The sequence below is a fragment of the Panthera pardus genome, unplaced genomic scaffold, assembly GCF_024362965.1.
Source record: "Panthera pardus isolate Hobbes unplaced genomic scaffold, ASM2436296v1 HiC_scaffold_23, whole genome shotgun sequence".
Classification (NCBI taxonomy): Eukaryota; Metazoa; Chordata; class Mammalia; order Carnivora; family Felidae; genus Panthera; species Panthera pardus.
In genome coordinates, this window is record NW_026526799.1 from 4,413,102 (window position 1) to 4,441,071 (window position 27,970).

The window sequence follows — 27,970 nt, forward strand, 5'->3', positions numbered from 1 at the left end:
TCTTGGTGAGTCTAGCTAAATGTTTACCAGTTTTATCTTTTCAGTGAACCAGCTCTTAGTTTCACTGAGTTTTTAAAATCTCTATTTATTTATTCTGCCCTGATTATTATTTCCTTCCTTCTACTAACCTTGAGCTTTGTTTGTTCTTCTTCTAGTTCCTTTAGATGGAAGGTTATTGTTTGAGATTTTTCTTGTTTCTTGAGGTAGGCTTGTATTGTTATGAGCTTTCCTCTTAGAACCACTTTTGTGCATCCCACAGATTTTGGTATGTTGTATTTCTTTTTTCATTTGTTCCTGAGCATTTTAAAAAATTCCTCCTTTGATTTCTGATGGCCCATTGGCTGTTCAGTAACATGTTGTTTTATTCTCTACATTTTTGTGGTTTTTCCAGTTTTCCTCTTGTAATTGATTTCTGGTTTCATACCACCGTATGTAGTTGGAAAAGATGCTTGCTATGATTTCAATCCTGTTGAAAGTATTGAGACTTCTTTTGTGGCCTAACATGCTCTATCCTGGAGAATGCTGCATGTGCACTTGAGAAGAATGTGTATCTTGCCTGTTTTTTGGATCAAACATTCTGTGTGTATCTATTAACTTCATCCAGTCTAAAGTATTGTTCAAAGCCAACATTTCTTTATTGCGTTCTCTGTGTGAATGATCTATCCACTGATTTAAGTGGGGTGTTAAAGCCCCCTACTATAATTATATTGTCAATTTCTCCCTTTACATCTGTTAATATTCGCTTTATATACTTTGGTGCTTCTATGTTGGATGCACATATATTTATAAGTGTTTTATCTTCTTGCTTGGTTGACCTCTTTATCATTAGGTAATGCCCTTCTTTTTCTTTCATTACAGGCTTTATTTTAAAGTCAATTTGGTCTCATATGAGTGTAGTTACAACGGCTTTTTGTTTCCAGCTTGTATCTTTTTCCATCTCTCCCCTTTCATTGTGTGTGTGTTCTTACTTCTGACGTGAGTCTCTCGTAGGCAGGCACACAGATGAGTCTTTTTAAAAATTTTTAATGTTTTTAATTTTTATTTTATTAAAAAAATTTTTTTAAGCTAGAGAGAAAGAGAGAGAGAGAGAGAGAGAGGACACAAGCACACACGAGTGGGGGGGGGGGGGTGGGCAGAGAGAGAATCCCAAACAGACTATGCACTGTCAGCCCGGAGCCCGATGTGGAGCTCAAACTCACAAACCACAGATCGTGACCCGAGCTGAAACTAAGAGTCGGATGTTTAACCAACTGAGCCACCCAGACACCCTTCAATTAATTTTTAATTCAAGCACAATGTCTTTTGATCAGAGAATTTAGTCTATTTACATTCAAAGTAATTACCGATAGGTATGTACCTACTGCCATTTTGTTAACTGTTTTCTGGATGTTTTTGTAGTTCCTCTCTGTTCCTTTCTTCTCTTTCTCTTTCTTTCTGGTTTGAGAACTTTATGTTATGCTTAGATTTCTTTCTCAGTTTCTTTTGTGTATTTGCCCTACGATTTGCTTTGTGGTTACTATGAGGATTCACATATATTGTCCTATGTATTTAACAGCTATTCTAAGTTGACAGCAACTTAAATTTGAACATATTCCAAAAATACATTTTTACTAACCCCTCCATTTTGTTTTTGATGTCACGTTTTACACTGTTTTATTTTATATATCCCTTAATTATTGTAACTTAATTTTACTACTTTTGTCTTTTGACCTTCATACTAGCTTTAGAAGTGATCAATCTGCTACTTTTACTGTATATTTACCTTTTCCAGGAACATTTTTACTTTCGTGTGTTTTCTTGTTAATTAGTGCCATTTCTTTTCAGCTTAAAGGTCAGCAGATTTTTTGCAGAAACTTTGCAGGCCAGACATATTCAAACTGCTAAAAGGGAAAAACCTGCACCCGAAAATACTCCACCCGGCAAGGCTATCATTCAGAATAGTTGGAGACACAAAGAGTTTTCCAGATAAGCAAAAAGCTAAAGAAGTCCATCACCACTAAATCAGCCTTACAAGAAATGTTAAAGGGACTTCTTTAGCTGAAAACAAACTGCACTATTCTGTTTAAAGTTATCCCATAATTTATTCAACAAATGCCCCCATGATTGCACCTTTAGGTTGCTCTCAATTTAGTTCTCTTATATGCCTCAGAAGATGATGAAAAAATGAAAGCAACCGCCTACTTGTTCATAAAGTCAAAGATAACATTAAGGAAATTAACAAGAGCAATGCTTTGACGTCGTTCCTGGTATTAATAAAATATCACTAAACAAGACGAAGCAGCTTAGCCAATAAAAATTAGCTTTTGTGTTTTGAAATATAAAAATCAAGTGGTGTTGTGAATTATACACCAATAAATTTGTTATAAAAATTTGTTTTAATGAGAAATAAGTTCTCACCTCTGATATAACAAGTTTGGAGGAAACGGATCTGTGAGAAGCCCTACTCGGTTTTAACATTCTTTTTCCAATTTTTGCAGATTTGGTAAATAAAATATAACAGATCATTCTCATTTTCATTTATGTGATTACTAGTAAAGCCAAACGTCTGTCTGCCCACCCTATGTGTTACAGATATATCCTCCCCAGAATGTTATTTATCTAAAAATGTAACATTATTTAAGGTTTTTTAAAAAACTGTGGACAAGCTGGGGTGCCTGGGTGGCTCAGTTGAGTGTCCGACTTTGGCTCAGGTCATGATCTTGTGGTTCACGAGTTCGAGCCCTGCATTGGGCTCTGTGCTGACAGCTCAGAGCCTGGAGCCTGCTTTGGATTGTGTGTCTCCCTCTCTCTCCGCCCCTCCCCAGCTTGTACTCTGTCTCTCTCTCTCTCAAAAATAAATGGAACATTGAAAAAAAATTTTTTTTAATTGTAGACCAGCTTAACACTTTTATGTTGTTTAATCTGACTCTCCTCCTTTACCCAATCTGGCTTTTACGCCATGCTGAATTTAAAAAAACTTCACCATCCAATTACATATGTTTGCTTATATTTTTAGTACTTATGTGGCCCTACTTTTAACATCAAGTCTTTAAGTCACTGGGATTTATTTTGGGGTTGGGTGTGAGATCAAGATATAACTTAATTTTCTTTCCAGACCGTTAACAAGTTGTCACAGTTCTGTTCACTAAAAAGTCTGCCCTTTTCCATGTTGGCTTAAATTGCCATGTTGATCATATGCTAAATTCTTCAATATACTCAAGTCTATTTCTACACTTTACATTCCAGTTTAATGATCCAGCAGTAACACAAAGGCGCCGTTACAGCTTGTTAGTGCATTTGAACATCCGGCAGAACGAGTCTCTATTTCTCCTAGCTCTCTAGCCCCACATCTCCACACTCCCCTTCATATTTTTATACTGCCCTTGATAATGGACTTCTCCCTTTGGCTGTCGGCTGGTGCAGAGAACAAAGCAGGCCATGATGACACGCAGGGACAGAGAGGTAAGCAGTGGATGTGCCACAGAGAGCTGTGCAGCCGTATCTTAGAGTTTGGACTTTATCTTGAAGGCAGTGGGGAGGTGCAGAGCCGAAGCACACGCAGGGTTAGGTGTGGCTGTGGCGTGGAGAACGGACAAGGAGGAGCCAAGAAAGGTGTAGGGAGACTGACGGTTCAATGATCCAGGTAAGAGAAGAGAGTGGCCTAAAGAGGAAGATGAGTAGGCTATTCCACAGATGCTCAGGAAGCAAAATCATTAGGACTTGGTGAGTGACCGGAGTTGGGGACTTGTGAAACAGACATGGTGGTTTCCGTCTAGGACCACAGGGGAGACGATGGCTGCGTTCCCTAAGCTAAGGTATTCACGAAGAAAAGGTCAGAGGTCACAGTTAGACTTAGGAATGGAGGACAGACAATGATCGCAGTTTTGAAAACACTGATCACAACCTCAAGGATTATCTGCGCCGTTTGCGCCTGTGAGATCTCGGATCTAAGTCAGTTCATCTCCCTGGGCGTTGGTTTCTGCACTCTGGTTGGAGAAACTAAGCTCTATCACCACCTACTGCTCCAAAATTCCACTTTCCTCTCTGAGAGGCCAGTAGCCTAGTTCAGTGCAGGAAGGCTGTGGCCCGTCTGTGTCCGCGAGAGAGGGACGGACAGGCCTAAACCTGGCCATCCACCTCACGTTTCCCGGCAAAACCTGGCGATAAGCCTCTCCTTTGTACACTTCACTAGCCTCAAACATGTCTGCTCACCAGAACTTCTCTGCTACCTGACTTCATTTCATCTATCAAGTATTTTCCTTGCCTGCGTGTGGAGCCCCCGGTGCTGGCCCTACTGATCTTTGTACTCCAAGCCCTGACCCCTTATCTCTGCCTTACGCATATCCAAACAGGGTGATCTCATGGTCTCTCTTTGGTCCCGGGAGTATTAAAGAACAGTAGACCACCCAAGGAAGAAACCTAGTTTGACAAAGAGCTGCTAACTTTTTTTTTCTTGCCAACCTTGTATAATTTTACTATTTTTTTTGCTTTTCCTATTGTACAAGGAACTAGGTTTCTACTCTTTTCACTTAAAAACCAAAAACTGTTTATCAAGAGCAAATTCCAAATGTCTATTTGTGGAAAAGAAAACATGTCACCTACCAGAGATAACCAATATTAGTAGGTCGGGTGTGTGTATATATTACAAGTTTTTTTTTTTCCTTAAAAAAGTAGATAGATAATTCAGTATATCCCTTTGTAGACTGCTTTTTCATTTGCTATTCTTTTGGAGCCCTGGCTTTACATGTGTCTCCCATCGCTAATGTGACCGCTCATTAGACATCCAGGCAGACTCCAAGAGTCAATATAAAGAGAGTTGCCAGGCCACCACCCCATCCCATTTCAGCAGGAGGTCAGTTAGGGCCGAAAGGCAGCTGCCCACAGCCGAAGACCTCACTTGCAACGCTGCCCTGAGTGGTGCGGTGGGCGTTCCAGAAGGGGCAGAGTTACCTGAGTTTCAGCTGGGACCGCACCTCTCCGAACTCCAGCTGGAGCAGTTCGTTGTAACAGGCCATGAGGCTGGGGTTTTCCACATACCTCTACAAAGAGAAGGGGGATTTCGTGGATAAACAAATGTGCATCTTTAAGTTATTATTGACTATCAGGAAAAATTCTTTTCACAGACTTCTCACGTGGGTAACTGAAACCTAAAAAGACACGTTATCTTTAATGACGAACAGGAACTGAGAGGTGAAAATCTGAGTACCAAATTAGCTTTTTTAAAAAAATAAGTTTTTTGAGAGAGAGAGAGAGACAGAGGGTGTGTGCGAGGGGCAGAGAGAGAGGGAGGGAGAATCCCAACCAGGCTCCATGTGAGCCCGTGACCTGAGCTGAAATTAAGAGTCAGAGGTGAGCTACCCAGGCACCCCAGGTACCAAATTCGCTTTTAAGAAGACAGGGCTTGGGCACCTGAATGGCTCAATCAGTTGAGCCTCTGACTCTTGATTTCGGCTTAGGTCATGGTCCCACGATTTATGAGATTAAGCCCTGCATCGGGCTCTGCCCTGACAGCATGGAGCCTGCTTGGGATTCTCTCTCTCCCTCTCTCTCTGCCCCTCCCCTGCTCATGTGCTCACTCTTTCTCTCTCTCAAAATAAATAAATACACTTTAAAAAAAAGAAAAGAAGAAGAAGACCGGGCTTAAAAATGCTTTGTTTGAGCAAACAGGATTTTGGTTATCTGCACGGCACTATCAGAGGCTAGAATATGCAGAAGGAAGAAATTCATTTAACTGAAGTCCTAATTTATATTAACTTCTAGAGTACATTCACTTAGTCAAGCACAGTATGCTGTCCTCTTTAAAGTCGCTCAAGCCCACAGTCAGCAAACACACACTTGCACTTCTCTGGGCACCTGCATCTCACAAAGGTAACCCCCACCCGGCAACGTGTTCCTACACTCACCTCTAACCATGGCTCAGTCAAGCCACTGAAGGATGGCCCTCCACAGCACAGGTGCTGGCTTTGCCCGGTAGCCTTACTGCCGTGGACAATCTCTACCTCGTGCAATAACCTTTACATGATGGAAACACCTCACCACAAAGCTAGTCACGCGGCCGTGAGGAGCACGGACCCATTCCGCCACCAAGTTATGTATTCCACGAAGACATCTTAGAGGTCACTGTGTCCTGTCACCTAGTTCCATTCGGGCGGAAGAAACATCGGGGAACATTACTCACTCCTGTTTCTGTGACCAGCTCTTGCTTTCACCTGCTCGATGCATAGATGACACTCTGCTGGCCGAGGACAAGGCTGAGGCCGAAGAGGCAGGGCCGGACCTGTGCAGGCCACCACCTCCAAGCCAAAGCCAGACCAACCTGGGACATGGGCCTCTCATGGAGCTCCTGCCTCTGCCCCAGTGAAGGTGCATAGAAGACCAATAGCCCTCTGTTTAAACAGTGATCAGGGTCTTGTCTGAGCGTCATGCAACCTAATCAATCCAGCCCGGGTTCATGCCTTATAAGCTGTATGACCCTAAACGAGGCACCTGGGCCCGCTCTGCTCTTGCACAACAAGCCTGTCCTGTTCCTACCTGCTGCAGGTGACCGTGAGGACCAAGTGAGGTAGAGGGAGAGAGCACTCTAACTGCAAACCGCTGCATGACCACAGAGCACGGTGATCGCCATCCCCGGGAGGGGAGGGAAGGGGAGGGAGGAGCAAGCCACGCTGGCCGTGGGCACCCTGGTCCCTATCCCACAGGCCAGAACACAGCCCCTCTCACCGCAGAAGCGTGAGAGCAGTGCCCTGCCTACAGCACTCGCCCACCGGGAGAGGAGTGTGCTGGGCCTGCCGTGCATTCCTCGGTCAGCCCTGACTCCACGGAACACCCGAGAATGCTGTCCACCTGCACAGGTACCTGGTGCCGACTGGGCGGGAACAGGGAGGAGACTCCTGGGCACAGGGCCTGTGCCACCGCCAGCAGACACGGGGTGGGGCCCTGAGCTGTCTAGGGGCCTGGCTGGCCTCACCTGCTCTGCATGTGAGATCCTGGGATATGGAGACACGTGTATTTATAAACAGCCTCCCAGGGATGCAATGAGACTTTTCACTGGGTGTGAACGTAAATGTCCAAACTTCCAAGGCAGGCGTCAAAGTTACAAAATGGGCACGTGGGACCAAACGTACAGCAACCTGCCCCTGCTGTCTGCACCCCCCCCACTAACCCCTGCTCTAAACATCCCGTCTTTCCCGCCCTTCTCCAACTTCCACGTGTGTCGCAAGGATTCCACAGGGCATGGAGGGTGGAGGGCACCGGGTCAGGGGGTGCTTGGGGAACAGGCCGTCATCCCTACTGCTCCAGCAGCAGCTGGCCTCCTCTCCCCGCCCCGCCCGACCCCAGCGCCTGGGCCACAAACCCTGCAGACCCCTGAGTTGACCCAACCTGGCTTTTCCAGAGCCCGTCACACCCGCCCTGCTGGGCCCCACCCAGGGGTTCTCGAGCCCCGGCTGCCTATTAGAATTACCTGCAATCTTGCCAAATAATAGCAACGGGCAGGCCTCTTCCAACACCACCTGAAAGACACTCTCTGGGGAAGCTCTTCAAGGGATTCTGACGCACAACCAGTGCTGAGAGACGCCACACCCCAACTTCTCAGTTAGTCAGCAGGGGCTCGGCCGCCAAGTCCCACCGAGGAAGCAAGCAGCTCTCCATCCACCCTGAAACCTTGAACTCTGGCTAATCCGCAAAATAGCCGAGTGCCCTCTGAATACCAGAGATCCCACTATGGTGTTGGCTTTCGGGTCTAGGTCTGGCTCAAGCCTCGGCATCACTGCCCCCCAGCCACGGGACTTGGGGCAGTCACCTTCCCTCTAGGTGTAGATGCCCTGCTCTGTCACCAGGCACTCAGCCACCTCGGTATCCTGTTGTTACGTGAAGGTACGGGGCTCTCCTTGAAGGAAGATTAGCTTTCACCTGTGGTCTCTGACGACTGGCCGTCCACTCCTGATTTCCCAGGTCACGTACCTCTACAATGACTACCTCAAAGCCTTTGTGCTTAGAGATGTGCACCTAAGCCTGGTTTCAGCAAAGGCTTCAGAGGACACAGTGACCAAGTATGTGGGCGAGAGGGCGGGGACTGTGTGCATCAGCTACTCCAGCATTTTCAAGCTTCATGATAACTTGATTATATTAAGAAGAGAAAGGACTGAGGTCTCCTATACCTTCCACCAGGATGCTCTTTCCAGCCCACAGCTGTGCCAATGTACTTCCTCGTGGAGAATGGCAAACACACATTCCCAACGTGCATCTATGCCCTTTCGAAGAGACCTCATACAAACATAAAAGCTTAAGGACTCCCGGTGGCTGGAAGAAAAGAATACAAGGCAGGGTACATCATCTACCCCCAAGTTTCTCTAGAAAGTAGAAGCTTCCGAGCTCCTTGCTAAAAAGGATAGCCAGCTTTGAAGCCCGAAGAGTTATCGTGTAAGTATCTTCAAAGTTAGCTGGGAAAGTTTTTTTTTTTCCTTGTATGAATGCTTTCTCAAGTAGGTTGAGAGGACGTGATCTAGGATCCACCAGCGAGAGGTGATCCATCATTTCCGACTTGGGATTCTGTACTTAAAGGAACACTCCCTTTCACACTGGCTGACTTGTTCTCCTACCATTTAATATGAATTACTGGAGGTGAGGGAATGGGAGTCGGTGCCGATATGGGTGTATGTTTTGGGAGTTGTCTTGGGAACCACAAAACTACGCAACAATAACAGTAATCCAATGTATGCTTTTTATAGAAAAACGGCGCGTGTATAAAGTAACATGTTAAACTCCATCTATCCGATGTTCATATTGGGGGTTTTCTTAGTCTGCATTTACTTGCCACCCTTGTTCACTTATTAAGCTTTCATCACTTTGTCTTATAAACGTCACACGGTCGCACTTCTGTAACCCAGTCCAGAAGGCCTTTCACCGGGAGAAACGGTCCGTTCACACGCGCTTGCTTCTAGCCCTTCTAGCGAGTTTACGACTCGCTCCACACTGCGGCTTCCTCTTCCTCGTGTCAGCCAGTCTGACCAGGCGGCTGTAAATTTCACATTTCCTCTTGTGAATTTGGAAGGCTTGTTAAATCTTTCCGTTTATTACTGGCTGCCTTCCTTTCCACTGACCTCAAAGGCTAACATTGATTTCTTTGCTCTATTTGAAAGCAAGATCCCGATCCCCTCCAGAACAGACCATCTCCCAGGGAGCGCATGTTCTAGTCTGCACCTTTCCCACCGACGACGGCTTCAGAATACTTTCACTGCCCGCCCCCTCCCATGTCTGCTAGATAAGGTCCTGAGAACGCTCTTACCCCCACCTCCTCCCCACAAACCCTGAAGATGCCTAGGTTCACTAAGACAGTCGAGAATTTAAATCCTGAGCCATTGTTCAAATTTTTCTTTTGGTACGTCCCTTGCGTTAGAAGAGTATTATATACTCCAGTCTGAGTGTTCCCTTTTGGGCCTGAACAGCATACCTACATAGATCTAGATCTCACCTACATTTCTCACGTTACGGAACCACAGGCGAAGCTACGCTACCCGGCGTTCATGCACACGCAGGCGCAGATGGAGGGCAGCAGTAGGCAGGACCCCGCGCTCGGCAGGTTCCCTGCCCACCACTTCCCTCCACTTTATCCTCCCTGCTCCTCAAGTGTCTTGTTCGAGTTCATCTGGTGTCGCAGTGGAGTCCTTTCTCAGTTCTCTGCCTCAGATAGGGCTCCTGGCGGGGGGACAGGACTCTCAGTTTTACGCCCACCCCCTTTTGCCCTGCAAGGTGACCAAGGAGTTGTCTGGGCGGGACTCTCGGGCTGCGGTCCTCCCGCGGTAATATCTCATCAGACCAGGCATTATTATTACTGTTTTATACAGTCAATGTGTGCTTAGATTTACCCCCATATTCACCATTTTCTTGCTGCTCATTTCTTGGCGTTGCAAGCCTTCCACTTGGGATTCACCTTCCCTCTGCTTGAAGCACCCCCTTTAGCATTTTCTTGTAAGGATCTGCTAGTTGCAAACTCTGTTTTCACATTGCTCAAAGTCTTTATTTCAACTGCATTTTTGGAAGCTATTCATGCTCGGGCTAGTTGCTTTCCTTTATCACTCTGCAAGGGTTATTCCTGTATGTTCTATTTTCCATTTATCACTGCAGAGAAGCTGGCTGATAGTCGTCATTCTTCCGAAGCTAATCTTTCTTCTCTGGCTGATTTCAAGGTCTCTTTCCAGGTGTGACACCGGGGTGGCTCAGTCGGTTGAGTGTCCAACTCTTGATTTTGGCTCAAGTCATGATCCCAGAGTCGTGGGCTCGAACTCCGTGTTGGGCCTCGTGCTGAGTGTGGAGCCTGCCTAAGATTCTCTCTCACCCTCGCCCTCTCCCCCGCTCACAATCTCTCTCAAAAAAAAAGAAAAAAAAAAAATCTCTGTTTTGTTTTTTCACCATGATGTGTCTTCTTTTTATTTACTCTACTTCGGATTTGTTGGAATTTTTGAATCTGTGGACCATAATCTTTCATCAGTTCTAGAAAATTCTCTTCCAATACTGCCTCTGCCCCTCTCTCTCTCTCCCGTTCTTCGGGAACCCCAGTTGTATATATGCTAAACTATACAGTCTGTCCTCCACACTTAACTTCCCTAACTTACCTTCTGTTACCGGATCTCTGTGCTACATGCTCTAAGACTTCTTCTGACCCACTAAGTTTTACAAGTTTTCAGTTACATGTGTTCATTTCTCAAAAGTTACTTACGTTCTGCTTAGAATTTGCTGTGTCACTTTTTACGGTTTCCTATTCCCTGCAGACATTTCCAAGATCGTCTTGTCTTTTATTCTTTACATCTAAGCATGACTGCTTCATAATTCGTGTCTGAGAATTCTGGTATCTGTGGGTCGTGGAGGCCCATTTCTGCTGTCTTTCCCCTACTAGCTCTCACTTGCAGTGCCTCTCCTCTTGTATGCGTGGAGGGCTGCCTGGGCCCTGGGGCAGTTACTCATGGAGATTCTCTGAGGCCGGAGGAAGATTCTTCTTCCTCTGGGGGGCGGGGGGGGGGGGGGGGATCCGTATTTGCTTCTGCCAAATACCTAGGAGTGCCACCTACCACCTAGAACCACTTTAACTAAATTCATGGCCTGGGGGTGGGGGGGGGTGGGTCTTAACTACCTCATGGACATAAAATTGGGCCATAAATCTGCCCCAGGATCAGCCTTAGGTAAGTTCTCTCCATCATGATTTCCAGGGCTCACTGGCAACCAGCTGACCAAAGCCTTTAGCAGGCTTTTGGCTTAGGGGAGACCAACAGATCAGGGCCTGGGAGGAGAGGGAGTCGTGTTTGGGCTGCCTCATTTCCAGAGTCCTTGAACTGCCTTTAAAGTTGCATGTATACAGGTCAGCATTACCAAAACACATCCTAAGGCATAACATTTAGAGTAGGTCATTGAAGGAGATTTTATGATGTTTAGATGACTTCAGCAGACACAATTTTGAGAGACCAAAACGTAACGCGTCGTAGATTATTAGATTACCAAGTTCTAAAGCTAAACCAAACTGTAACAGCATGAAGACAACAAATTTTTTTTCTTCAAATGAGTTCAAAACTTTTGCTGGCTCTGAACGGAGATTAAATAATTTCTCGGGGCGCCTGCGTGGCTCAGTCGGTTAAGCGTCCGACTTCGGCTCAGGTCATGATCTCACAGTCATGGTTCAAGCTCCGCGATGGGCTCTGTGCTGACAGCTCAGAGCCTGGAGCCTGTTTCGGATTCTGTGCCTCCCTCTCTCTCTGCCTCTCCCCTGCTCATGCCCTGTCTCTCTGGGTCTCAAAAATAAATAAAAACATTAAAACAAATTTTAATAAAAAAAAATAATTTCTCAGGCTGAATGATACCTGCATAACAAAGAAATGGGTACATACCCTTGTAAAGCCAGCAGCAATGAGGGGCATCACAGAGGACTCTTCTCTATCCGTCCTTCAAAAGAACATAGTCAAGGGTTAGAGACAGTTTTTATCAATAATAGCTCACCTCTTTTACTCACTATTTACATAATACTATGACTATCATATAATGTCAAATACTTTTAGATGCATTAGATTAATATACCAATCAGAAGTGTAAAATTGAAAATAGTTTTCTGTTTTTGTTTCGTAGGTAGCTTTCTGGCAGCATACCATAATGTCTGAAATATGGAGATCGCACGGACAGCCAGAATACAGGAGTAACCACGTATCTATTTGATATGTAAATATTTTAACTTAAATTCTTCCCTACCTTCTTCTACTTCCAATTAAAAAAAAAAAAAATCTCTTCTCCCACCCCCCCCAAACGTTCTAGGAAAAAAGTTTAAAGGACAAAGAATTCCTTCTTCTATCTACAAAAATATATAAGCTAAATAACACTTATTTGAATACTGCCCTTCTCCCAGCGCATTTCTGTTCTTTCCTTACCTTCAATTTCAGGATGAAATACAAGATTTCTCCCATCTACGTATGAATCAAATCTTCATAAATACTTGGGAGTTAGAAGGCCCTCGGGAGATGTCCCTGGTAACATTCATACTTTGAGCAACGGAACTCTCTCATGGTTTGCCTATTTCTAAAGTGAACGGCAGTCCAAAATCACAAAACCTTCCACGAGAGCAGAAAGTCCCTCCGTGGAGGTAACTGGCGAGGTAAAGACAGTAAGAAGGAAGAAAAGGCCAAAAAGGTCACACCTGTCACAGCCTGCAAGCTGTTAGGCCCCTGCTAAGAGCAAGCAGGACACAGACACCTGAACTTCAACATCAAAACTGGTGACGGCTTACCTGCGTACTACACCAATGATAATTGTGTTTTCAGAGAGTTTTGATGACCTGATAGACCTTTAAAAAACAAACAAACAAACAAACAAATTTTTAAAAAATGTAAAGTACTTCTTAAAAAAAAATACCCTTAAATTTTGGAAGAACAATCAAAGCTGGGGGGAGGCCGAAGAGGGAGCAGGTCACATTCTGGATTTCCGTTCTTGGCCACTCAATCTTCCTCCCTCAAGGGGACAGGCCCCTACTCCGTGGACGAGTAACCCGAACGCTCACGCAGTACAAACATAACAGCTGGCTAGAGACGGCGTGCCTGCTACTTGCTCTGACCTTTGTCAACCTGAGTGTCTCAGGTGGAGAACGATCCCTACCTCGGGCTTATGTGACAGAGGTTATCGGTCTCTCGCCATCAAAGGGACACGCGAGTACATGTGTGTTACCACACACTGACAGCCGCGGTTACGGTGGGGACGAAGCCCAAAGGCCCGCTCCCTACATCCTCCAGAGAGTTCCTAGGTACAGTGTGGGCAAGAGTGGTAGCCGCAGAATTCAGAAGTAGCAGGATCTCCGAATCCGTCAGAAAGAAGAGACAGAAAAGAATGGAGGACTGGTCAGGAAGAGTAGGGGACGCTGCTCCACCGAAACCCCCCCTCCTCCAGAGTAAAAGGCTCCCCGGAGGACCGACTCACCCCTCCTGGAGAAGCAGCCTCCCTGGGATGCACCCCCAGCCAGGAGAGGAGACGACGGGGTGGAATGAATGTGCCCAGGAGAGAAGGCGCTGGGCTGTGCCCCAGCCCTGAGCTCCCCTACCCTGGGGGACGCGGGACCCTGGAGAGGAGCCGTGATGCCACAGGCAGAGGGGACGCGGCCCCGGGCTGGGAGGAAGACACTCACAGCAGACGGGGGCTTCAGCAGAAGAGCGGACCGTTCCCACGTGGCCCCAGCCCCGTCTCGGGCGTGGTGACCTCCTAGAGAACTTGGGCAGGATGGGATACAGAACGGCCACGACTTACTGCAGGACCTCGTTCCATTGGCTCACGAAACAGAAACACTCCCGGGTCACAGAACACAGAAAACCACTCGAGTGACTTTCTCAACTCTCCCAACGACGGCCCATAACGTAGCCATTCCAGCAGCATCAGAGATGTTAACCAGGCACACACAGTGGATACCTCGGTTTGGCAAACTTTTTCTGTAAAGGGCCAGATGGCAAGTATCTTAGGCTCTGTGAGCCACGCAGACTCTGTCACAACCACTCCACACTGCCCCTGTGGCACAAAAGCAGCCAGAGACGATACAGAAGTGAACGGTGTGGCCGTGTCCCCTCTTGCACGGCCCTGCCCCAGGGCCCTGGGGCCTCATTTTCTCAAGGAACTCAGGTTGAGGAGGCTGAGCCCAACCTCAGATGCAGACTGCACGTGGGTACGGAGTGGCTCAGGGATGGACACGCAGCGCTAGGGACAAGCCAGTCTCTCTCGGGGGCCGTGTGGCTCGCACCTCTCAACGTTTCTGCTTTTAGCAGTGCCCACTCTGTTCCTCCAGCTTCCATCTGCCTGTCCGCTCCAGAGTAGGCCAACTGTAATGGCACCACACGGCTGCTCTATCGGAAGAGCCCCCTCGACAGGTCACCACAGGGTCTGCCACCCAGGTGCCGGTCCCCGGTCCCACCGCGGTCTCCCTGCCTGGAGAACAGCCATGCTCTCCATGGAACGGCTGGAGAAGCCTGGAAGGGCGATGGCACAGCAGACACTCACACAGTCAAGGCCATGGTCACCTCTCAAAACTGGCCTACTACTGATCTATCACTCATCTCACACAGGGACAGACAGGCACTCACGAATGGTATTTCTGTGACTTCTTAGGACACTATACTCGTGTTCCTATTTCTGTCTCGTCACAAAGATTTCAAGAAAGAAAAGGCAAATTTAAGTATGTAGCCAGGCATCTCAAACTGGCTCTCACCTTTTTAGAAGAAAAACAGGGACGTGAGTGGTAGAAATAGCAAGCAGGTAAATGTACAGATGAAGTCAGGAAGTAGTTCTGGAACCTACTCCGGATGCAGGAACGAGGGTGGGCACGGGCTCAGGACAAAGCAGAGGGGAAGACCACGTTTACCTGGCAGAAAGCGGACACCTGCCGAGGAGGGCTAACACTGTATGAAATACGTGCACTCCTGCCTTTTTCTGGTCCACAAGGAGGAAGAACTGATTAGAAAACAGAAACGTCAAGGAATCTGGGTTGAAAAATAACAGCCTTGACTTTAGAATTCTGGAAAATGAAGAAAGAAATGACTTGACACCATCGTTTACACCCAGACATTAGTAAGGCAGGTGTCAAGAACTCAGGAAAAAGAGACAGCATGAGTCTATAGCACGAGCTTCTGAAACACCAAGCAAGCACCCCGGGAGGCTCTCAAAACCAGGCTAGCTGGTGCATCACTAGGATTTTACTGGGTTATGCGGAAGAGAAAACTCCAACACGAGTCTTCTCCCGCGTAAAAGATGTGTGGAGGTAGGCAGTCCAGGGCTGTGATGGCTCACTGTGGCACTGGACAGCTGGCTCCTTCTGTCGAGGTGTCCCTGTTACCACCTACACACGGTTCCCTCCTCGTGATCCAAGACGGATGCTGCGCTCGGGCCATAGCCTCCCCGTTCCTGACGGCAGGAAGAAGGGCACGCACTCTCCCTCGAAGGATAGTTTCCAGAGGATGCACGTGGCATTCCCACTGGCCAGCCGCAGGAAAAGCTTGGGAATGCACGTATTTTCTAGGCAGCCACAGGCCCAGCTCAACGCTAGAAATTCTGTTGTCGGGAAGGAGTAGGCTTAACATAAGAATACAGCTAAGCCCTTCGAGGAGTTAAATTTGACAAAAGTACAACTCCATCACTCGTACTTCGCCACTGTTCTCTCTGCCACGTGGAACGAATCTCAGATTGAAAATGGCATTTACGACGGTAACCATGAGCCGCAGACCAGGGGGAGTCCGGAGACGGCGAGGAGGCGTCCGGCACTCCACACGGATTTAATTCCCCTAACGCACGCTGGGTTTCCACGCCCAGCTTTAGTTCCTTCACCTCCCTTCATAAAATCTTCCCTTTCATTACAGAGCCCTGCTCCCGGGGCACAAAAGAATAGTTCTTCGTCTCTTCTGAGTGCACCAGGCATACGTCTTCTGAAAGGTTCTGCAAATTGCTCGTGGCGAGTCATGTTCTCAGTCTCTGAGGCTGTTCTTTCCCCGACCATTATTTGGCAGCTTTTTACAGGCCCCCACTTCTTTACCCTGTTCATTCGTCCTTGGACGGAAGTGATACAAGCCAGGCCGAGGGCCTGCAGCAGAGGGCGCCACAGAAATCTCCCTTGCGGCCCTCGGCCAGGCCCTCGGCGTGAGTGGCCCTCCTGGGATCCGGGAGCAGACCCGGGGCTCCGAGGGCGCTGCCAGCAGGCAGGCCTGGCTTGGCTGCCCGGGGTGGACCCGACTGGCCCTCGCCCATCCTCTAACCGAACGTGAGAACTGGCGCGCTGTGTGGTCGTGAAGCTGTGACACGTGAACGGCCGGTCCCACGCTCCCTAGGCCGCTGCCCCTCCTCACGACGCGGCAGAAAATCCCACGTCTCTGCCCGCCTCCTTGGCTCGCAGTCTTGGGTTTCCCGGTGGAGGCAGAAAGGAAAGAATGAAGAGGCAGCAGGGAGTGGGGGGCCGGAGGCAGGGCTCCAGCCGCTCCCAGATGCGGTGGCGCCCCTCTGAGCAGAGCCGTCGGTCCGTCTGTCAGCGCAGCTCCAGCACCCCAGGCTCAGCAGAGCCTCCCCCACCCCGGCCCGTTCCCTTAGGGCCGTGTGGCCCTGTGGCCTTGGGCTTCGGAGGCTGGAGTGCGCACGAGCCGTCCCCGGGGCAGGACAGGCCTCTCCGTTAGGCCCCGCGGTAAGAGGCATACAGAGAATCCCTGCCTCCTCTGTTCTCCGGCTTCTGACACACCAATCAGCCGAACTCCGGCCTCTGAACGGCTGTGGTCGGCTTTTATCTGTTACCTTCGTGGGCTTCTGGACAGGAGGCTGAGGAGGCAGTGAAATGAGGTGCGGACAAGACGCCGCCAACAGCCTCACAACTGGTCGAAGCGCCTCAGCGCCTTCTGCCCGTCTACGCTGCCCGTCCAGCCGGCAGCCCGGATCTCCCACCTGCTCTAGACGCTCCCCTGCACAGACCGCGGCAGTGTCTCAACTGCCTAGTGGGGGAAGACTGCGCCCTTGGCTCAGCACCCAAGGCCCTCGTGACGGGGCTCCTGTCTGCTGCTCCAGCCTCGGCCAGAGCCACGTCCCACACCCGCCCGACCCGGCAGCCATCGGGCACTGAGCAGAGAAGCCCTGTATACCTGCCTCTTTCTACACATGTGGCTCCCTCCAGCTGGAATGTTGGTTTTTAAGTTTAAATTCAAGTTAGTTAACAATTAAAAATTGTTTTTAAGTTTAAATTCAAGTTAGTACCGGTTTCAGAGCTAGGACCCAGCGCTCCTCCCAACAGGTGCCCTCCTTGATGCCCATCCCCCATCTAGCCCCTCCCCCTCCCCCTCCCCTCTAGCAACCCTCTGTTTGTTCTCTGTATTTAAGAGTCTCTTACAGTTTGCCTCCCTCTCTGTTTTTATCTTAGTTTTCCTTCCCTTGTCCTGTGTTCATCTGTTTTGTTTCTTAAATTCCACATGTGAGTGAAATCTGATACTTGTCTTTCTCTGACCGACTTATTTCACTTAGCGTAATACATTCTAGTTAAATCCACTTTGTTGCAAATGGCAAGATTTCATTCTTTTTGATTGCTGAGTAATATTCCAGAGTGTGTGTGTGTGGGAGGGGTGTGTATACACACACACACACCCACACACACACCCACCACATCTTCTTTATCCATTTATCAGCCGACGGACATTTGGGCTCTTTCATAATTTGGCTATTGTTGATAGTGCTGCTGTAAACATTGGGGTGCACGTGTCCCTTTGAATCAGCATTTTTGTATCCTTTGGATAAATACCTAGTAGTGCAATTGCTGGGTCATACAGTGGTTCTATTTTCTGCCTTTCTTTCTTCTTCTCAAAACTCCTGCTCATCCTTCAGGACTCAACCCAAGTATCCTCTGTGAAGCTCTCCCTGACACAGGCCCTGTAGCACTCTGTATACACCTCCTTGTGGGCGCTTATAAGCCTGTACTGAAATCACTCGCTAGCCCTGCAAACCAGAAGGTTAGCTCGTCAGAGGCAAGGACCCCGTCTCATTTACTATGTAGCTCTCATACCAAAGATAATGCCCAGAACTGAGAAGACTTGCAAAGCAGGGTTCCCCAACCGGTGGATTTAGAAATATCACAGGCACAGAATATTTGGCCTTCAGCAAAGCATCTGATAAGGAGTGTAAGGAGGTCCAAATTTCCCCAGTAGAGGGATACAGATGAATGCCAGGCGTTTAGACAAGTCGGCAACTGGTGAAAAACCCTTTGCAGGCAGTGCTGATTAGGTCTCCCAAAAGCAGGAGGAAGGGCAGGAGCTCTGCCAGGGCTAAGGTCTTGTGAGCTGTGTATGTCAGCGGAGGGAGACAGCGCGAGTGGACAAGTTCATGAGGGACAGCCTGGAAAGTTCCTTGAAGGAATACTCCACAGTGGGCAGGTTCTCTTAAAGGGATGATCTTAAGGGAGATAAATCAGGTAGGGCCAGACTCGAGATGAAATTGACTCGGGGAAATAAATCAGATCCTGCTTGTGCCTCTAGAAAATTCACTAACTATGGCACAAGTTCCTCCCCCACCCTACCACACACCCACACCCATACACACACACACACACACACACACCCTCTCAGGCAACAAGATGGAGATGACGTGGTAGAACACAGCTAGCAAGGGAAACCTGAAGCTCACACTCTTGGACGGGGCTGTGACACAACCATGAGGAAAGGAATGTGCTCAGTGGTCTGCTGAACGTGGTCAGCGTCTGCTGTCTGGACAGCAGGGAAGATGGCTATTCCGCTCACTCTCCGCTGGTCCACCCGAACCTGGTGTGGGCTGGTCAGTGCTGGAGCCATGCTTACCAGAGGTACTGCCTGGAAGAGGATACCCCGAGGGAGCACCCTGGATGGGGCCGGAACACGAAAGCACACCGTGAGGAGGACATAGTCCAACCAGAGAAGACAATTCCTGCCCTCGAATGCGGGAAGTCTGGCAAAGGGGATTAAGGTGAGCCTAACAGGAAGGAGAGCTTCTGAAGCTCAGAGCTTTCCCCAGGAAGCCCTAATCCCCCAGCGGAAGCTGGATGGGGGGGGGGGGGAGCTTTGTAGAGTCACATACACGTGATGATCTGTGCTTCTCTAAAACCTCCTATTGAGCAACCCAGTTCGCATGTTTGATGTTGTGCAAGTATTATAAACAAGGCACATTCACCTAACATTAGAGGGCAATTTTCACAGTTTTCACAACTTAAAAACGTCGGGGAAATTTTATGAGCCCCCGTTGCAGTAACGTGCAGGTGACGGTTGCGGTTAACTGCAGAGGGGGTTTCATCTTAACCCTTGACGGTTTTCATTCAATTCTGTTTTGCTATTTTAAGCAAAGCAAAGTAAAAGGAAACAAAACAGAGGAAGATCCGTCCCAGAAATAATGATGTCCTCATCCTAATGTCTTACTTTACATGTGTGGAAGGCCACCCGAAAGGCCATGAATTCAAGCTAGCGTATTACGTGCTGCGCTCACCATCCCATGTGCCGGGGGCTACTCGGGCCTGGGTCCCTGGGTCCCATGCTCACCTGCACAGGGCCTCCGCGTCCAGCTGTCGGGGGTTTCTGTGGTCTATGATGATGATGTCGTGATGCTTGTCCAGGAAACAGGCAAGGACAGCCTGGGCCTCCTTGGTAACTGTGCACTTAAACCCTGCTTTTTCACACGCCCTGCAGAATCCATTACACTGGTTATCTTCTTTGGTAAACACTAAAAGTACCTGAATCAAAAAAGTGCGAACACTTTTTAAAAAAACAAGTTGTTAGAACTGTCGTTTCTTAACACGCCACAGAAAGCTCCCGGGGCCCGGACGGCAAGCACACAGATGTGAACATAATCTGTTGATAGAAATCTTCGTCCAGGTAACTCAGGGACCGAAATTAGTGCTATTTGAGCTGCTTTTGTCTGGACGTCCAACTGCATGGGCCCTATACTTACTCTTTAGCGAATAAGCCCACTGGCAGAATTCAACAAAAGCTTGATTAAGCATTTTATCCTGAAACTACTTCAATGAAAACACAAATACTTATTTTAGTTAATAGTAAATTAACTAGACAAGTCCTTAAATGACAAAGACTAATATTTCAGTCAAACTTTTAGATACTTAAAACTTTAAATAATGTAATTAAACGTTCTAACTCAAGGGTTTATAGAATTCCTCCAAGTTAAAAAAAAAAATTACTTTGATGATAAGAGAAGAGACTTCAGGTAGCTCAAAATATAACAGCTCACAACCAACCAGGTAACCCCTCAACCTCCCTTCCCTCTGGAAACCACCAGATTGTTCTCTATAAACCTGCTTCTGCTTTTTGGTGGTGATGGTGGTTTGTTTTGTTTTTCAGATTCCACACGTAAGTGAAATCATATGACAACTGTCTTAGGGGAGAGGGATTAGAAGGTAAAGCTTCCAGTCATAAAATACATAAGACCCGGGACACGATGGACACAGGGGGAATACAGTTAATAATCCAGAACAACATATGGGACACACGGTAGCCAGCCACAGTGCCCACTACTTCTGAATGGATACAAATGCTGAATCACTCTGTTGTGCGCCGTAGGTCAGCGACGTTCCAATAACAAAAGTAATAAAGTTGTGATCGATAGCAAAGGACAAACTGTCAGTTAAGGGACGCAGGAACAGCACGAGGTGCAACAGACAGCACTGCGCCTCTGCCCGGGACGACGGCTTGTGGTCCCCGTGCCCGCTGCGTCTCCCCCGTCCTGCCGGCACCCCCACACCCCGGGTCTGGTGCAGGAGCACCCTACTCTGTCCCTTCAGACCCACACGGGCTCATGAGGGCGACAGTGGTGAGGTGGAGGTGAGGCAGCCTGGGAGAAGGACACTACAAGGCTGACAGAAACCCTGTCCCCCAAGGCTTAGCTCCTCGAAGTTTTCCCAAGGGCACAAATACCACTAATGCAAAGAACTAAGAGCACATTCCTGCCAGTAGCTTTGCACAGGTTTTAAAAATGTTAACGGTGAACATGGTTTTTGTGCCAGACGCATCAAGTAACTCTGGAGCTCAATTTCAACTGGTGATTTTGTCTAGCATTTTGGATTTGATAATTCATAGATACTTTCTGACAGAAAGTTAACGTTTTGCCCCCTTTGCTCCCCACCCCCCACAATGAGGCACATTCTTTTATTGCTGAACCTTTCAAAGTAGGTGGCAGACATCTCGTCCTCTCTAAATACCTCAATGTGTGTTTCTAAGAAAAGGACATTCTCTTCTATGACTAGAGTACTATGATCAGGTTTAGGAAATTTAGTGTTGAACCAATACCATTATGTAAAATAGGAAACTATTTTCAACGTTAGGTCCTCACCCTCCCCCTTTGGAGAAAATCAATATGTTTAGGGCACAGCATGGTTTCTTTCTACCTGGAGTTGATCTGGATGAAATCTCATGGGGCCAAACTGCACGTCAGCAATGGCTACCTGTAAGAAAAAGATGTGCTTTTAAAAAGATTGTTTTAAAGGTAAGTGCCACAGATGAAAGCAAAATTTCTACTCCAGAGAAAAAATTACATAAATTCAATAGTTGTTAGACAGATTCCCAGGGACTGGCTTATAAAGCCCAGGAAAGGTGCAGGAGTATGGAGGGAGAGGTAACAGGAGTCTGATCCTGGCTCTTCTCCTAGCTGCGTGTGATTCTAAGTGATTTACTCAACCTTCCTCAGGCTAAATTTCTCGTTTGTTACAAAGATGAAATGAAATACAAAGGTCCCCCCCAAATGAGACACTGAACGAACAGTGTTTCCTTCTATCTTTCCCCTGATGGACAATGAAATCTTACATCCAAAATGGCACAAAGAAAGTGAAATCCAGCTGTTAGAACCGTGCGACAGCAGAGCCAAGGAAACCCGGTTGAGAAGCAGTCGACACTCGGGTTTTACAGGGAGCAGAGCGCTCATCAATAATTGCTTATCTATTTGAGAACTGAGAACGAGACCGCACAAAGATAAATGTCACAACCAAACCCCAATGAGTCACGACCATCACAGCGCCAACGGAAGGGCTTATCCTGGGTGTTACGCCCAGAGCTGAGCATCCGTCATCTCGCTGAATCTTCACCGTAACACAGTGAGGTTTGCAGCTGCAAAACCGAGGTTCCAAGTACCTTGTTTAAGGCCACCCAGTCAGCAAGTGGCAGCCGCGATTTCGCTGCAAACCCAGGGCCCCTGGAAGGTTCGGCCAGTCTGCGCACCTCATGAAGGAGCCCAAGGGAGCAGGAACGTGGGGCTGAAATACAGCCCCAAGTGATGGACGCTGGCTCTGACTTGCTACCCAGAAGATACACATTTCCAGAAACACTGTACGTACTGGGGGGATCACCAGGCCTCCGGGTGATGGTATGATTCCACAGGAAAAAAAAAAAAAAATCTGCAGTGGAAGACCGAGATGTAGGAGTCTTCCCGCAAGGTATTTCCTACCTGACTGCCCACCTCCAGTCTCTCCCCTCAGGTGGTGATCTGCCCTACAGTAAACACATGGAACAAATCCTGCTCAGTGGTGGTGGTGGGGGGTCCATGTTTATTTTTCACTGCTAAAAGCTGATGTCTACCAGTCACGGGACACCAGCTTAGTGTCTGATTTGCTTCATAATAATTTCATCTCTCAGAAGGCCTAAGAAGAATGAGGGCCGCCATTACTGCAGACTAAGATTGAGGGGGATTCCGTGACAGGGCGGAAGGCCGAGGAGAAAAGACCTCCCACGGCACCGCCTATCCTCCTGCAGGCCAGCCTGTCGGTGAGGGGCACAGCTGGGTACTGAGGCCAGACGTCCTGAGACGTGATCCCAGAGGGCCAGAAGAGTCTTAAAAGAGAGGTCTGGTCTAAATCCTCATTCTCCCTCGGTGCACCGAGAAGGAAAGCAAGAGGCACCGAGAGAGACCAATCTGATGAGTTTCTTGCTGGTTTTTACAAAGTTTAAAGGAATGAATGAATGAAAGAACAAGGAATGATACGGACCTACTGCTTGGAAAATACAAGAAGGAAGAAGATGACAGGAAAAAGAGAAGAGAAATCATTTTCGCTGATTTTCTATAGTATGGGGGGCAGTTTCAGAGGAGAAAGCAGACACCTCACAACAGCAGGCACGCTGCTGCCATTCGCAGGCAGCACTTGTGTCCTTGACCTGAACTGGGACCTGTAGCCTCTGACAGAGGACACTTATGAAACTGGCTATGAAGGATCCAGGAGATAAAAAAGAAAGTCTGAAAGGGGAGAAGGAAAACATTTGTGAATGGCATAAAAACATATGATATTCTAGGTCACAGAGAAAACCTTGAAACATATTCCTAAAAGTAAAAATGGTACAGCTTTTACTCTTCAGCCATAATGCAACCAAACCAGAAAATTAAAAACGTTAAGTTTAAACGAAATCGACAAATACCCCCACCCTGAAAATTTTTTACCCATTAACTTGTAATTGCTGGGCCAGAGAGAGAAATGCAAACTACACATATAGAGTACCTGGAAAATAATAAAAATGAGACTATCACGTAATGAAAACTTACATGATACTGCTACATTTGACTCAGAGGCAAGACTCGTAGCCTTAAATTCTTTTGTCATGAAACAAGAATGAAGTAAATATACCAAGCTTTCAAATCACTAAGTTTGAGAAAGTCAACAATACGAACTGAAGGAAACCAGGAGGAGAAAAATTAAGTTGAAGGTAGTAATTCATAAAAATTTAAAAATGTTAGCGACTAGCAAGTTTTAAAAAAATCCATGTATATGTGCATCTAGTGTTGGTGACAAGCTGAGACGCAGGATAAAAAGTGTGAACGGCTCAGGACAAAGCCTCGTCCTTCCCAGGAAAACAACCCTGAGCACACGGTCCAGACCAAAAGCGGGTTATGAAATAACTTTCACAAAGGACAGTGTAACTTTATGATCTCAACTTATAAAAATAACACACCACTGCATTAATTTTAAGAAATCAAAGAAGTTATAGGTTTTTAAAAGACTATTAATTTTGCCTCAACATGATTTTACCGATATCATTTTAAAGCATTAATGTTTCAGCAGCTCTATTTGACCACTGAACACTTACTTTATTTACTTAACTAGATTGCATTTTAACCTTACATCCTGTCTACGGGATATATCCGGCTCTCAGGACCTCTGTTGAGCAGTGTCCCAGCAGAGCTGGACAACTACTTACCACTGCCCCCCACCCCCCCAAAATAACCACCACCAGGAAATGTGATGACATTACTCAGTGAGCAGACGTCAGCAGTGAGCCCTTAAAAAGTAAACAACTTCCCAACTGCTCTGGAAAAGGGGATCAGAACTATAGAATTCTTGTATTCCTCCTTTTTTCGTGCATGAAAATCACGATCAAACTGACCTAACGCTTCAAAGTCGCAACCCTTTTAATAATAATTTATTGTGCACGTTAATATTTTAAAAGGGAACAGTCATTTTTAAATCAATTTTAATATCACAGGTTTGATTTAATCTTTCAGCTTCAAAAGCAATTGTTATCTTTAGACAATATAGAAATAAGAGTATATTCACTGGCTGCTACTGGTAATCGTACAAATTGTTTAGTCTTCTGGATTTTTAAATATTTATGTATTTATTAATATTTATTATTAAAGAGAGATTGTAAAAAGTCGATTTGTATTTTAATAAGGTAATATTTGTAAATATGGCTGACAGAAACATGAAATAAATAATTAGAAATTTTGACAAACCACCTATCAGATTTCTTTTGTTTGCCTAACTGACCGAACATTCACAAGTGACAGCAAGGGGCACCTGGGTGACTCAGTTGGTTAAGTGTCTGACTTCAGCTCAGGTCATAATCTAGCAGTTCGTGAGCTAGAGCCCCACGCTGGGCTCTGTCTGGAGCTCAGAGCCTGGAGCCTGCTTCGGATTCTGTGTCTCCCTGTCTCTCTCCCCTTCCCCGGCTCACGCTCTGTCTCTCTCACTCTCAAAAATAAACAAACATTTAAAAAATTTAAAAAACACAACCGAACAAGAAAACAAGTGACAGCAGAAGGCCAAACTAGGGTTAGGAATCTGGATCATGGGTGGGAGTGGGAAAGAAAAGAGATACATGATACTAACCAGCCTAAAATTTCTGTTCCCCCAACCCTCCCTATCCCTTGCCTGCTTTTTTTTTTTTTTTCCTCTGTAGCTCTTAATCGTCATTTGCAAAACTTCATATACTATTTATCCTCTTTATTTTCTGTCTCTCCCACTAGAATGTAAGATCTATCTATAGGGATTTATCTGCTTTATTCACTGCTGTACTTCCAACACCCAAAAGAGTCCCTGGCACATGGTAGGCATTTAAGAAATCTTTTTGAATGAATGTTTACTCAACAGCTCATCTTTCTGAATCAATCATTTACCTAGAAATCAGTCATGCTAGTTTCTACATACACATGTATATGTAACACAGCACTTCCAGTTTTCAGAATATTTTCACGCATACTTTATTTCATGAGGGGACATCAAGGAAGGAAGGATTTTTTATGAAAGCCTAACGAGTACTAGGAGCCACAAAAGAATCATGTGATCTTTTCCCTACATTCCCTTTATTAGAAACAAAGTGAATGCTGAGATCAACTTATACTGATTGTATACAAACCTAGGAACTATACAGCACAGACATAAATCAAGAGTTTGCCCTCAACCAGCCTGTCCCTCCAGATTTTCCCTGTACTTTGCCTGGCCCTCTTGTCTTTCTTTCTCTGGGCAAAGAGTGCCCAGTTCTTTTGGTCGAAAGAACACAACCTAGGCAAGAGTCAGGAGACACCAGTTCTTGGGGGGGAAGAGTCAAAATTAATCCAGACATCTGTGGATTACCTACTATTGTGCTTTAAGCCAAGCACAGAGCTAGATGCTGGGAGCGCAAAGAAGTGCCCACCCCTGGCCTTGAGGAGGAGAAGAGGCAAGTGTACACAATGACAACATGGTAGAGTTTTAATAGAGAAAGAGGGAGCCTATTACGTGCTCAATACTCTGCTTCCAATCCTATTTAAATCCAATTTAGTCCTTGCTCTATGAGTCAGGCAAGCTCGTTAACTCCATCTCATTGATGAAAAACTAAAGCTCAGGGCAGTGTGGTGAAACAGTCGGTGAGTGACAATGGTGAGAACAAGTCCCAATTCACAGGGACTGGATTCCTGTGGTCTTTTCGTGCTCCACTGGGGAAGGCCTAAAATCACCCGACCCTAGCCTCGATCTAGAGAAATACGACCAAGAACCCAGAAATCAGCATTCGCCCCTGGTTTCCCAGACATTCAACATCCAACTGCGAACAAGACAGACAGTGTCTCTATCTACCAGGTAGATTCAGAGTCTCTACCTACCAGGACTCTGAATCAGAGTCCAGGAAGGCCTCTCTGCGGCAGCAATGTGGAACAGGAGATCTGCACGATAAAGGAGCCAGACATTCGAGGAACAGGGGAAGGAGTGCCAGACAGAGGAACACGGGGTGCATGGGACCCACGGTGGGCACGGGGAGCATTCGAGGAAAGGACAGGGAAGAGGGAGGAGATGAGGTCGTGGCTAGGCAGGAGCCAAAAGATGTAGAGCTTTCGAAGCCAGGACAAGAAACTTGGGTTTTATCCTGAATTTCATAAAAAGCACTAGGGAGTTTTATACAAGGAAATGATAGGATCTAATTTTTATCTTTATTAAAAAAAATTTTTTTTAATGTTTATTTTTGAGAGAGACAGAGCGTGAGCAGGGGAGGGGCAGAGAGAGAGGGAGTCACAGAATCTGAAGCCGGCTCCAGGCTCCGAGCTGTCAGCACACAGAGCCTGATGCGGGGCTTGAACCCATGGATGATGAGATCATGACCTGAGCTGAAGTCGGCTGCCCAACCGACTGAGCCACCCAGGTGTCCCCCTCTAATTTTTATTTTTTAAATAGGCCTCTTTAAACGGATCCCCTTTAGATTTTAAACAGATCCTCAGTGGGGAATGGACAATGCGAAGGTGACAGCAAAGGCAAGGAGACCAGTGAGGAGGCTTCCACAGTCCAAGTGAGAGAGGACGGCAGCCTGGCCCAGGAGTTGCCATGGAGACGAGTACGTGGATTTGGGCTGTTTGGGAGGAAGGGTGATCAGGACCCCCTGACGGACAGGACGTAATCAAATCTACTGGCTCCCAGACCAGAGTTCTGGTATCTGACCTGCAGTTTTACTTCACTGTCGCGTGGAAATTTGGGGTTATGCAAGGCATCCTGGTAGAAGCTGGTGTGGGCCGGCTTGGTCCTTTCCAGATCCACCCACAAGATGGCACCAGGACCTACCCCGAAGCGGAGCTCCTGACTGCTCTCCCAGGTACTCCGAGAGCGGCCCAAAGGCTCCACATCTATCCCAACTGTTTGTGTCTCTTTTTTCTCTCCTTACCTGTTCTTAATTGTCCCTTCAGTCAACTTAAACGGCAAATATTTACAAGGGGCCTTTTATGTTTCCCCATCTGAATGCTAAAATCAAGTCACACGCCCGGGCAAAACTGTTCGGGGGTCCTTTTTTCCCCAAACCCATATTGTTCAGCAAAAAATGGTGTCTGGATTAAGTGAACTATTTAAAGAGTTTAACGTAATGCCTGACTGTGAGGAAATGCCCAGTACGTTCTAAAGGATCCACAGAAAAGGTTTTCCAAGGAGCTTTTGCTATGAAACCACAAGTTGCCACACATGCACACATGTAAGGCATTTTTACTCTTTTTGTTATTTTTATTTTTTGATGTTATTTGAGAGAGAGAGAGAGAGAGAGAGCGCGCGCATGTGTGTGCATGCTAACGGAGGAGGGAAGAGAGAGAGGAAGGCTCTCAAGCGCGGGGCTTGATCCTGCCGACCATGAGATCACGACCTGAGCCAAACTCAAGAGTCGGACACTTAAGTGACTGAGCCACCCAGGCGCCCCTGAAAGGCGTTTTTAAAATTGCATTTTTCCCAAGAGCCCGTGTCTTTCAGAGCACTAAGGTAATCTCTAATAAGAACCATTAACTT

The 27,970-nt window shown here is 47.0% G+C and overlaps 1 protein-coding gene across 2 annotated transcripts in view; it reads right to left on the reverse strand.

The window, feature by feature from the left end:
- The window catches only part of PDE8A (phosphodiesterase 8A), a 153,494-nt gene that overhangs the window by 59,452 nt on the left and 66,072 nt on the right, over positions 1-27,970 (reverse strand). For both annotated transcript variants that reach the window (XM_019460363.2, XM_019460362.2), the window contains exons 2-6: positions 21,368-21,424; positions 19,512-19,702; positions 12,743-12,799; positions 11,856-11,910; positions 4,930-5,018 (exon numbers count right to left, since the gene is read on the reverse strand). In XM_019460363.2, the coding sequence (XP_019315908.1) occupies positions 4,930-5,018; positions 11,856-11,910; positions 12,743-12,799; positions 19,512-19,702; positions 21,368-21,424 (449 nt within the window). The remainder of the gene's footprint in view (positions 1-4,929; positions 5,019-11,855; positions 11,911-12,742; positions 12,800-19,511; positions 19,703-21,367; positions 21,425-27,970) is intronic.